The 12,873-nt window shown below is 32.8% G+C and overlaps 1 protein-coding gene across 4 annotated transcripts; it reads right to left on the bottom strand.

Annotated features, from left to right (window-relative positions):
• Positions 1-306: 306 nt before the first annotated feature.
• LOC127728389 (cytochrome P450 2C15-like) lies at positions 307-11,904 on the bottom strand. 4 transcript variants are annotated; one of them, XM_052235741.1, is made up of 8 exons: positions 11,427-11,904; positions 9,870-10,104; positions 9,184-9,307; positions 8,080-8,251; positions 7,782-7,918; positions 3,657-3,753; positions 1,698-1,904; positions 307-634 (listed from the first exon to the last, which is right to left on the bottom strand). In XM_052235741.1, exons 1-8 carry the CDS (start codon positions 11,770-11,772, stop codon positions 456-458), a joined length of 1,497 nt encoding a protein of 498 aa, XP_052091701.1. In that variant the 5' UTR covers positions 11,773-11,904; the 3' UTR covers positions 307-455. The 4 variants fall into 4 exon arrangements, 3 of the variants coding, with proteins under 3 accessions (XP_052091701.1, XP_052091703.1, XP_052091702.1); XM_052235743.1 differs by having other exon boundaries at positions 490-634; positions 1,856-1,904; XM_052235742.1 differs by having other exon boundaries at positions 540-634; positions 1,661-1,904.
• Between the last annotated feature and the right edge of the window lie 969 nt (positions 11,905-12,873).

The raw sequence follows: 12,873 nt of genomic DNA, 5'->3' as shown, positions 1-12,873 counted from the left end.
AAGGATAACAAAATTTCAAAAATAAAAAACAAATTATACCATGTTAAAAGAATGCTTCCAGTTAATAAAAGTACGTAATCTGTCGATAATACATCATACAGTCCTACACCAAATATTGGTTGCTTTATAGAAAGTTTATACAGCAACGTCAAAAATACAGGAAGACATGACCTTGTGCAATGTCCAGAGCAAACTATACAGAAGAAAAAATACTATTGAACAGTTTTTGTATTGCTTCAAACCATAAATTTTGCGAATTGATGTTTATCCCCAAAAATACCAGACGCAGTGATTGAACAAGCACAGTATAATTATAACATTTATTAATAGTCTTTTAACCAAAGATTTGATGAATGTATGTTCGTATTTTCTCCTCCAGGGATATCTTTGTGAATAACATATGATAACAGAAAGAAACAATAATAACTGCACAACGTATGCCATCGGTAAGATGTTTATGTTGGAGATGCCCGAAGACTATATTCTGGAGCGGAATTTGTAATGCCTCGTATACCATCAAAGCAGAGTTTATCCTCAGGGCTTGCTTTCGAAAAAGTCAGTCGCTGTAGAAGGTTAGCAAATACTAAAAATAATTCTGTTCTTGCCATTCCTTCTCCAACACAATTCCGGTTACCTGAAAGAAGAAATAAGCTGGAAAGCTGGTATTTGATACAAAACAAACCCAGTAAATTGAAGGAAATGTAATAAAATTTGAAATAAGCCAAATAGGCGATTCCTGGGCTAGAAAATTCTTATTTTTTCGAACAATTCAATGTTTTGTAGAGAGTTAATTCGTAAATATGCTGGCTTCTACGTCATTTGGTATCTGGTAGAGAGTTGTCTCATTGGCAATCTTATCAGATCTTCTTATTTTTATATTATCGTTTAAATGGAAAGATTAGCTTATAGTGGAACAAATCCTATCAGCATCTGTTCTCCATTAATAGCACGTGACAACTTTTAACAGTGACTTCATTTGGTAAAGCATCCAATCTGTTACATAAAATATCAACACTTCAATAAATCCACATTGAAGAAATTAAAAACATAACCGACTTACCATATATCACTTAGTGTTTTCTTCGTAAAGTGTCTGTACCAAGTCAGGAATATGACAGTTGTATTCCATTGGTTCCGTTGGTTGATATAGCCGAGCATTTGATTTTGTCATGTTTTATGGACCTCTCCATTTTTTAATATTCATTGTAGTTCGATATTTTTGTTAATACTTTTTCACAATCATTTGTCAATTTCGTTCCTCCTTCTGCCCAAATTTACTCATTACTAGCTATGATCACTTGGACAATACGACATATGTTTCATGCAAATCATGACGTAAAAATGGGCGTAAAACCTGTTATTTTCGTTACTTTTGATGGGAGCTTTTTAATTTTCAGGTGTCACCTTTATTATTCGTCTGTTATAGTTTGTCCTAAACCTTTATATATCTTTTGGTTTGTATTTTTCGTATATAATTTCTGCATTTTGATTTTGATTCTATTTTAAATACTGACTTTTACTACTGCGATTCAGTTAATTAATACTCCCATGTATATCTGATTTGTACATAGACTTTTGATATATGTACTGTGGTATACTATTTAATATATTAGTATTTGTTATTATTAAAGTATTTCACAACATCCATTAATCTATATACTTTTTTATACACATTTGTATTTACTATGGCACAGTACCAATTGAAAACGGCATTAAGTATTCTTTATTGATGAGTTCTTTATCGTCATTCAAGAAGCGATCAGGATTAAATTCTTTCGCGTTCACCCAGACTGTGTCATCGTGATGAACAGATTCTAAATTTATCATAACTATTGCCCCTTTTGGAACTCTGTACCCATTGATAGTTGTGTCTTGAACAGCCATTCTTGGAAGTGTTCCAGGAGCTACAACGATATTTCATTTTTTTACAGTATGCTATTAAGGGGAAGCATTATGAATGAATACAAAATGTTGGTTTCCGGATGATATCTTTTAATCCATATGCTTAACCTTTACGTAACTAAGCAACACAATGTCCGTTCGAATCAACAAGATGCAAATTAATTTCAAGGTTTGTTAGAAAATCAAAGGTCAGGGTTACTGTACCTCTAAATAGATTGAAATGTTGGGGGGGGGGGGGGGTCTTTTCCAGACAATATACTTTAAGCCATAAATCACACCTTTACCAATCTATGCGCTTTTTGGATGAATGGAACCGTATCGATTTTGAAGTCAATGGGTCAACTTCAAAGTAGAAATTAACAGATTGACCTTAAAACCCAATTACCATCACTTGACTTGAATTATCAGCAGATTTTACACTCTTTATATCCAAAACATAAAAAAAATCATTACAGACACAAATAAACAATAGCAACTTATGCATCAATTGGGGTTTTGTTATTTTGTTAAATCGGTAAAATCTATGTTTTAAAACTTCCGCTGTTAAAAGATTAGACTCAGGGAAACAGAAAAAAAATCTGATACAAATATCTTTTTAAAAAGGACGTAATATCTGCACATTACAAGAAGTAATTCTGTCATGTTTTGTTCAATTCTAGTGCAAAATGAAGTAAAAAACTTTGAAGAGAATGAATGAAAACCATTTACACAGATACGAGGACAGGACAAAACATGTTAATCCCCATAAAAGTACTTCACTGACGATTTGCAATGAACGAAATGGGAGGATAGGAAAACATATCAGACAACAAGATAATATATATGAAATTGTAATAATATGACATGTTCAGTTTTAAAAATCTTACCGGAAAATCACTATCGTAGCTAAGGTAATTAAATTACAAATGTCTCAACCAGTTATCCGAAATTTCAAGGGCCATATATTTGCTCTTCAAAGTGCCTACATTATCATACTTTAAAACGAATTAGTATTGTCAAAATTATTCATTGACACAGAGACGAAACATTTCCCAGTTCCCGGTATGGCAATCGCACTGATATCATAAATTATATACATAAATGATTTTAACACATTCGGTCATGCACAGTGACAGAACAGGAAGAAGTTCAACAAAACATCCTTAGAAAAAGTTTTAAAATGGATGGGGACTTTATCGACAATCTGAAAAAGATCTAATGTTTCAAGTTGGTTAAACATCTGCCTAAACGGAAGTACGTTTTTTTAATCTATAAGGGGGGGGGGGGACCGAGTAGAGACCATATATGATCTGTGAAAGTCTTGTTAAAATTCATGTTGGTATTTTATGTTTATGGTATTCTGAATAAGTCTAGTATTTGGGGGTACACTGAAATCACCTATCAAATATACCAGGCTTTTAATTTGGTACCCCAGGCGCGCTATTGTCTACACAAGACTCATACGTGGCTCTGTAATTAACTAAGTTGAAAAGCTAATTCAAAACGAAGTTGAAGTGCATTGAAAATTAAACAAAATGCAAATAGTTCTGGCAAATCTGGCAAGAGCAATCTTCAGCCTCGGATAAAAAAAACCTTAGTGTTTCAAATAACTCAACATTTCATAAACAGATACAATAAATGACCGTATAAATGATATTTTATGTAAACACACCAGTGACGCTCGTATTAAAAACAGTATAACAAATTTTGTAAATGTAAAGTTATATGTAGACTCCCTATGAAAAGGTTACTTCAGTGTCAGTTTATATACATACCAGTATTAGCTAATCTTTGTATTTCCAGTAATGTAGCCTGAACATACGGCAAGGATCGTTTATCGTTTGATTTAATTGTTCGATTGTTACCAATAACCTATTAAAAAGTACAATATGTCATAGTAAATTAAAACGGCATTAGCTACGCTTTCGACAGTATGATTCGAAATAAATAAAATTTGGTTTTTCTATATGGAATATTGAATAACTTTTTCATATTAGCAGCTATTTTGGTAGATTTTCGGCAGAACAAACCAACAAAATAAGCAGTTACATTATTGACTTGCAATACAATAATTCGACCTCATTTAGATCCATATACATGCAATTTATGATGTGAAGTCCATTCGAAATGATTACGCTTGTAATCAGTAAGTTCAGACATATCGATCAAAAACGTAATCCAACAAGAACACCGATTTCGATGCAGATTCGACCCGCAAAAACATTCCTATACCGATTACTGGTAAAATGATCAATCTTAAATAATATTAAATTAAGACGACAGTAGTTTACTGATGTTAAAATCTCGCAAATCGACTAAGTAGACATAACTCAAGGTGACAAACAAAAACTGAGGGAATGGCATGAACTCCGAAAGGAGCGAGACCGGTAGTGTTGGCAGGGTAAGCGTCACCCGCCATGCAAATTCACTCAGTCAAAATGTCACAATCGGGAATAGGACGCAATCAGTAAAAGAGGGACAAAAGATACCAGAGGGACAGTCAAACTCATAGATCGAAAACAAACTGACAACGCCATGGCCAAAAATAGAAAGACAAACAGACAAATAATAGTACAGATGACACAACATAGAAAACCAAAGACTAAACAACACGAACCCCACCAAAAACTGGGGGTGATCTCAGGTGCTCCGGAAGGGTAAGCAGATCTTGCTCCACATGTGGCACCCGTCGTGTTGCTTATGTTATTACAAATCCGGTAAATAGTCTAATTCGGTAAGTCATATTCGTGAAAAGGGAGGGTATTGTAGTTACGACATAAGGAACATATCCGATATCATCTGTGAATCGGTTATTCCATAACGGTCAACTAACTCGTGATGGCGTCCGTAAAATTTACGAAGGGATGATTTCAACTTCCCCATTTGGAACTCTTGGTTTAATAGCTTCCTTTGTGAGCAGCAATCCTCTATCAAGGAAATCATGATAGGAAACACAAGCCCGGGAATATCGTATCAATTGGGAGATATATACTCCGTATGCAGGCGCTGCTGGAATGTTGCTACATAGAAATGGAAAGTTCACATTTGGGAAGCTGAAATCATCTCTTTTGTCGTAAAGTTTTGTTTTCAACCGACCCTTATTGTCAATTTCTAGATGTAAGTCAAGATATGAGGCAGACTTAACTGTAAATGTAGTATCCTTTATCTCTAGTTCGATGGGATAAATTCGTTCAACATAGTCACCAAATTTTGTATTATTTAGTGAGAGAACATCATCTATAAAGCGGAACGAAGAGTTAAAGGATATTGCTAACTTCTTATCTTTCTTCCTAAGAAGTTCCTGTATGAAGTCAGCCTCATAATAATAAAGAAACAAGTCGGCAAGTAGAGGGGCACAATTGGTTCCCAATGGAATTCCATTGGAATTCCAGTATAATTACAGATAAGACTACTAGACTGGTATCCAAACATCTAAAACCGCGAAAAAATGTTGCTAGTGAGTTGAGACACCGACACATCGTATCGGTTAACCAATTCGTAATGGTGACCGTCAAACTTATGTAATGTCGATTCTTTCGTTATTTCTCATAACTCTGTTGAAGCAGTTTTTGTCAAAGGAGCACGCCCATGTTAATGAGGTCGGTATAGTGTGAACATGCACCAACGTAACGTAATAATTAAAATATTTAAATGCCATTCAATGGAGTAGACGGTATGTTACTGCTCAGAAATGGGAAGTTGTCAATAAGTTCACGTTTATTATAGATTCTAGTTTGAAGTCGTCCATCTGTGTCAATATCGATGAAAAGGTCAAGATATGAAGCAAACCTCCTTCCTTTAGTAGTATCCTTAATTGTCAAATTTCCTATCAACTACAACAACTCTTTAGTTGGTGTCCTTGTTAGATTTAGTTGTATGCAATTTTTAGTCAGTTGTGTTGTTTGTCTGTGATGTATAAAGTAAAATAACAAAATACCGAACACCAAGGAAAATTCAAAATGGAAAGTCCCTTATCAAATGGCAAAATCAAAAGCTCAAACACATCAAACGAATAGAAAACAACTGTCATATTCCTGACTTGGTACAGGCATTTCTTTATGTAGAAAATGGTGGTTTATGATTATGATATGGTTATATGTTACACAGTTTTGGCTGCTAGATCCCAATTATTGTCACATTAACCTTTGATGTCTATTTGGGTTGCTCACCCAATTTTGTCAATATAACAGAACTATAAACAACTGTTATACAAGTGGGAGATTTAACCCTCCGTTTTCTTCGGAAAATGCCTGTACCAAGTCAGGAATGTGACAGTTCCGTTGTTAAAAACGATTGATTCTGTCAGTTTTTTTTAATTTACCTTGGAGTTCGGTATTTTTGTTATACTGTTTTAAAGGATAAACGAGATGCAAGCAGACATTTTAATATGGGTTGTTGAGTGACAGAACATCATCATATATCTGAAATAAAATTAAAGAACTTTGCAAGATGTTATTTTTTTTTTGTCTTTGATAAGGTTCTGTATAAATTCTGCTTCATATGAGTACGAAAACAAGTCGGCCAGTAGTGGTGCACAATAAGTACCCATTGAAATAAAAACTGTCTCCTGAAATATCAATCCACCAAATTCAACAAATATGTTGTCTGTCAAAAAGTCCAGCATTTTGATATCATCCTTGGTGTATTTGTTGTGGTAATCAGTTCAGTTCTTCACAAGGCAAGATTTTTCATACCCTAAAACAAGGATTCCCATTTTTGTAGAAAAAAGCTATATTTAATCAGACGATGTGGTCTCATGAGGAATAGTAGTGTTAATCGTAGAAAAATCAAAGGTTTTAATATTAATGCAAAATGTTAAAGATTTTGATTGAAGATTTTAGAGTAGATCATCAGAATTTGTATATCTGATTGACACCGCTGGTTGAATATAAATCATAACAATATTTCTGAAGGCCATCTTTTAATGTAGAAAAAACGGTGGAAAGAACTTTAGAAAGATGTTTGCATATGTTATTTATACTTTTTTCTCTTTATATTTACTTATTTACTGTGGATTCATTTCATTTCTTGGATACTGATTTTCGTGGATTAAAGAACAATTGAATGTTCTTGAACATTTGATTTTGTTGTTTAGCCAAAGCCTGTTAGTATATTTTAAAATCAGGGTCACATTCCTTTTAGCAATCTTCATAGGCAATGTCGATGGTTAATTAGATGGTGTGCAGTCCCTTTGATGCGTTTTGCAGTGTCTTGCATTGTTAATTGATTCCTATGGGCCTTTCGTAATTCTGATATACGTTATTGTATTTTATTATGTTATAAATCAAAAGTAAGAGTTTGAGTCAATAAAGTGGACATGAATTTTCAAGTTAATGCCCTTTAAGAGGATATGCTAAGTGCACCCAAATATGACTTCAGTCATTACTCATGTGTCAAACATACTTTGCGGAGATTTTGTATGCTACGAAAGCTATGTGTATGAAATTGAAAATAGTAAAAAGAGCTAGGGTACTAGTATTTAGTATACATACTTGTTCAAATATCAAAGTTATTATACGGTCCAACCGTCCCTAATCTTAAATGTGGACAAATTGAAGCCTATTAATTTTATCATTATTGTAGTAATTTTATATTAATGCTGATACATAAACATTGTTATTATTATAACCAATCTCTATGTCATAAAATGTATGCTCGAGTGCGCTAAAAAAGCAATTCCGATTAAAGAAAAATAGAATGTGTTCTCCGGAACCCTGTGTATTGGTATTGAACAAATTTAAGCAAAATAAATCTGCTGTTACTACGGTCTTCCTTGGTACTGTTTATTTTTAAGTTCTTGGACAAAACTTTGGAGAGCTAAAGAAAAACTGAAGCAGTATACGTGTATCAAATAACTATTTATCAAAAAGAACAGAGTACTTTCAACCAATCTAATATACCTTCGAGATTTCTATCTGACATTTTAGTTGAACATCTGGGTATTGAATCATGTAAAGTAAGGCCCAATGGAGTGTTGTCGCTGTAGTGTCTGTCCCGGCACCAAACAAGTCTACTATCAGACTTAATAACTGTTTCTCTGTAAACGATTACATTTTTAAATACATGCACATTCTTACGATCATAAAATAGATATTAAGCATTTCGATTTCAAATGTCGACATTTAGTATATACAAAATATTCATGTTTGTAACGTAATTTATTAAGCACGATACATCTACTTGCTATGACATACTTACTTCCATAGTCTATTTGTTGGCATTGTTCTCTTTCGTTTTGTATATAAACATCTACAAAATCTCGAATAAAGTTTTCGTCGAAATTGGTTTTATGTGCATCTATCTGTGATGTCACATATTCTTGTATGTACCCGCCTGCTTTAATTCTTTTTGTCATCTTACTGCTTTTCTTCTACAGTATACAAGCAAAAATTACAGTGTTGCCTTGTAGAAGCTTACTCAATTTCCTGGTAATAAAAAAGTGTATCAAAACTAACTCTTAAAGTCTCTCGTGCAAAGTTGATCTTATACAGTTTTTGGTTGTTCTTTGTAAGACTTCAGTTGAAATGCTCTCAAGCGTTTAACATTTTTACCTTTCGACATTTTTGCTCTCGAGCGTACATGATAAATGGTATTCCAGAACCACGTGTCGCATGCAAAGCTTCATTCAGTTCTACAAGCTATTAGGAATCATGTAAATCTTAAAAAAACACTTACATGCACAAAATTGCTGTAAAATGTCTAAATATTTCACAAACTCATGAAAAACATATCAATTTAAATATTGGACAAACATAACATATACATACATTTCAATATTGCACAAAAACATAACAAACTCATCCATTCCAATATTGCATAAAGACTTGAAAAACACACATATTTCAATAGTGCCACATAACATGTGACATACACAAACGGTTTTCTTACAATTGTTTCCATATTATAACCCTTTGACTTTTTTATACCACCCTTTATTTCAAATTACTCCCTAAATATACATGCATATATGATAAAATGTCACTATAATTTAACATTCTTCGATTTAACCTTATTTTGTAATGATTTTTGTGTGTGAAGATCAACTGATCTACGGAAAATAGTCTTTCTCAAAATCAATATTTGTTATAAGGTTTATACTTTTGGGATTAATTATCAGACCCTATCAAAAATGAATAATGCACTCTAGTTCGAAGAAATAGTTAATATCAAATTCATGCAACTCTAAAAAAATATACTTGGAATATTGCTATTCCTATCTACTTTCAGTAATGCTTTTAACGTATACTAGTATATACTATTTCAATAACAGTGATTATATAATATGTATAGTAAATAACATACTAATAAATTTGTTACAATTAACAGAATCGGAAACACCCCTTGTGGAGAGACAAGGGGAGGTCCCGTAAATACGTCTTCAAAGGCATCAATCAGCTTGTTCAACTTCAGATCATCATGTGAATATCTAAATAAAACAATCAACACAAAAAGTTATCACAAATGTAGATATTTATTGTGGAAGGATTATTCCAAGAGCAGGAATTTAATCAGTAAAAGTGATTCTTAGCAAGCTTTTTATGGTTTGTAAAGCAAACGAATACGAGGATTGTCCTTCAAATCTGTCTTTTGCTTTAATGCATTATAAATACACAGTTGTTTGGAATTGATTGCGATAAGCATTTTAAAGGTTCTGTTAACTAGTGAGTTTACAAAATGAAAATTCATGGAAAATATATTTTTGTCGTTATGAACTCGTTATAAATGTAAAAATCTTGCACTGAATACTTAGTTTAAATGTATGCATGCATTAGATCAATAGCTTCCTTTACATTATAATCACTAGAAACTCGTTTCATATGACTGTTGTCATCTTTCCATTCATAAAACACATAATTTTATAACTCAATGAACAGTGTTTTATGTTTCTTTTCAGATTAGCATATTCCTTTTTTTAAGATAAAAGCGACATATTTGCATATAGCTCGCAGATACAAATAAAATGTATACATTTAACCATACAAAATTACCTGTGTCCAAAGACAATATTGTGGATAACATTACAACTGACTTGAAGCATCATACGTTTAATGTTTCTAACTGGCTCGCCATTTGTTTTCTCAAACTCCTTTATTAAACATTTGACCTCTTCCAGAATTTTTTCTTCAACCGATGTTTTCCCAACTCCAAAATCACGGAGTGCATGGAGAGTTAAACGCCTCAATGTCTTCCAATTGTCTCCATTAGACCATACAAGTCCTTTGCCTGCATAAAATATCTTTTTGGTTACAATAAGTCAATGCGTGGTAACTTCGAAATGTCAATTCTACGTTGCGAAACTAACCGTATCTAATACCTTGACATTGATGTTCGAACCATGACAAGGAGGTCAAGGGCAAGCAACATCTAACAGGTCATCACTCAGACGGACATCTGAACTTGATTTCATTAACAATAATGAATAATGCACAAATAAGACAGATCAAATGCGCCAAAGTTAACATTCGTCAACTCCATAGGATAATACAATAATAAAACAGATCAAATGAGCCACATTGTAAAAATTCGTTAACTCAAGAGGATAATACAAGAAGAAGACAGCAGTGTAGAAATTCGTAAACTCCAGCGGATAAAATAAACGAATAAGTCAGATCAAATGCACCACAGTCTAAAAAATTATCGTCATCTCCAGAGGATAATACAATAAAAGACAGGTCCAACTCGCCACATTGTAAATATTCGTAAACTCAAGAGGATAATACACGAATAGGATAGCAGTGTACAAATGTGTCAACTGAAGCGGATAATACACGAATAAAAAATGCACCATAGTGTAAAAAATCGTCACCTGGTTACATGAATTGTTATGGTATGTTATTGAATTATTTTTTTACTTGGCTCATGGAATTAAAGCTTTTTGGTAAGCATATGAAATACCTGGATACATATCAGATATTGGCCTTATCTAATAAAAACAAGGTTATTCCTTCACGCCTTTTAACTGTAAACTATAAAGAAATACAGTTCTTAAAGGGATAAAAAAAAACGAAAGATGCAAGGTTTACAAAATTTTTTATTACGACTATGATTTTATCATTATGCCTCCGCAACGAAAATCCGGGGGTATATTTATTCAACCCTGTTAGTCCTTCTATTAATACATTGTGTATGTTGGTTACCTGTGGAATGTATCTTATAGTTTAAAAGGTAGAACTCCTCTATTTTGTAGAACAGTAGATTTTAATCCCCGTACAATGCCTATGAAATTACCAGTCGTTATACTTTGTCTTTTTGGTTATTTTCCTTTTGCATAGTAAGTTTTGTAAGAATTAATACCGTTATATTAACATAATTTGTCACAAACGGGGGCTTAATATGCGTCTTACAAATCCAGAATAATTTTGAACTGACCAAATCTTTTGTATTTCCTCTATTTCCTGTATCCATATGCTGTGCGGGGAATACTAGTACTTTAATCTAGTTTTTAATTAACAATGCAGATGATTTCAAATTAATAACAACAAAATTTGTTGTAATTTAATCTAAGTTTCACAGATCTATGCAAAAATATAATAATTTATACTTACTTCTATTGTTTTTCTGTAGTACAGGTATCCAGTTGGGCCTGTCAACAAAGTCATTCCCTTGCTTCTTTAGTAGCTGAACTATTGTTTTATATCCAGATACATAAACTATCTGATGCGGACCAAGAAATCGTGTAAATACAGGTCCATATTTTTTAAACAAAGCTAGATTATCTATTGGAATATTTATTAAAAATCCATCCTTGGTAAAAAGATTCCCGAAGAGTGGCCATGGTGTTGGTCCCGGCAGTTTAGAATTTTTCCTTAATACACAGAACAACGTAACCAAAAATACAAGTGCAAATATTAGAATTAAAGATAAGTCTAAAGTTTGTAAACATTCCAACATGTTGCAATGGAATTTAATCAATCAGTTAAAGGTATTCCATGAAACACTACATATAAATAATCCTCAAAGGTATGGAATATATTTAATGGTATGTACTATCAGAAGTCCATTACCGAATAACTTTTAAATGGACTTCCGATACTATTTATAGTGAGGTTAAATTTTAGAACAAACAACTGTGTATACCATATAGATATGTAAATAAAAGATTGTAGAAAATTATATAGTGAGCACAGACAGTTGATTTTAGTACTAAAATAACTATTAAGAATTGTTTACATTCAGCACCGATACCTTGTATTATATTTATCCAATATAAAATTGAGAATGGAAATGGGGAATGTGTCAAAGAGACAACAACCCGACCATAGAACAGACAACAGCAGAAGGTCACCAACAGGTCTTCAATGCAGCGAGAAATTCCCGCACCCGGAGGCGTCCTTCAGCTGGCCCCTAAACAAATATATATACTAGTTCAGTGATAATGAACGCCATACTAAACTCCAAATTGTACACAAGAAACTAAAATTAAAAATAATACAAGACTAACAAAGGCTAGAGGCTCCTGACTTGATATGCATTGTATGACCTGATATGCATTGAATGACCTGAATATATGATATGAATTTAGCCATTCCAGTATATAAAACATATTCAACCTTTGGTGTTAAATCAAGTATCATATGACTTTAAAAGACAAAGCATGACACTCAAAACGCGCTTCACAATAAGATTGTTGTCCTTTATCAGGGTTATTTTTCTTCTTCCAAATACTTTTGGTATTTATTGATATGGATCTTCAAGATCCGAAGGTATTTAGACCTGCCAAAAACAATTGTTTTTCGACTGTTTGTCTTGAATATAAAAAAAGAGATGCGTCATACCTTTTAGTTTCATATTACACTTTGTATAGATAAGTTAATAACATACAAAAAATCTTTTACTATATAGCTGCATCAAACTTTTAATGATCAACAGGTGTAAACAATTCCAAAATTGCAAATTATTCATTTTTACCGTCTATTATAAAGAGTTCCATTTCTACTGTTGAAGTTCAACTGGATATCGGTCTTAACCAACCAGTTATTTGTTTGATAATTG

Source organism: Mytilus californianus, unplaced genomic scaffold (assembly GCF_021869535.1).
Source record: "Mytilus californianus isolate M0D057914Y unplaced genomic scaffold, xbMytCali1.0.p SCAF_2, whole genome shotgun sequence".
Lineage (NCBI taxonomy): Eukaryota > Metazoa > Mollusca > Bivalvia > Mytilida > Mytilidae > Mytilus > Mytilus californianus.
This window is presented reverse-complemented; position numbering and strand designations above follow the sequence as displayed.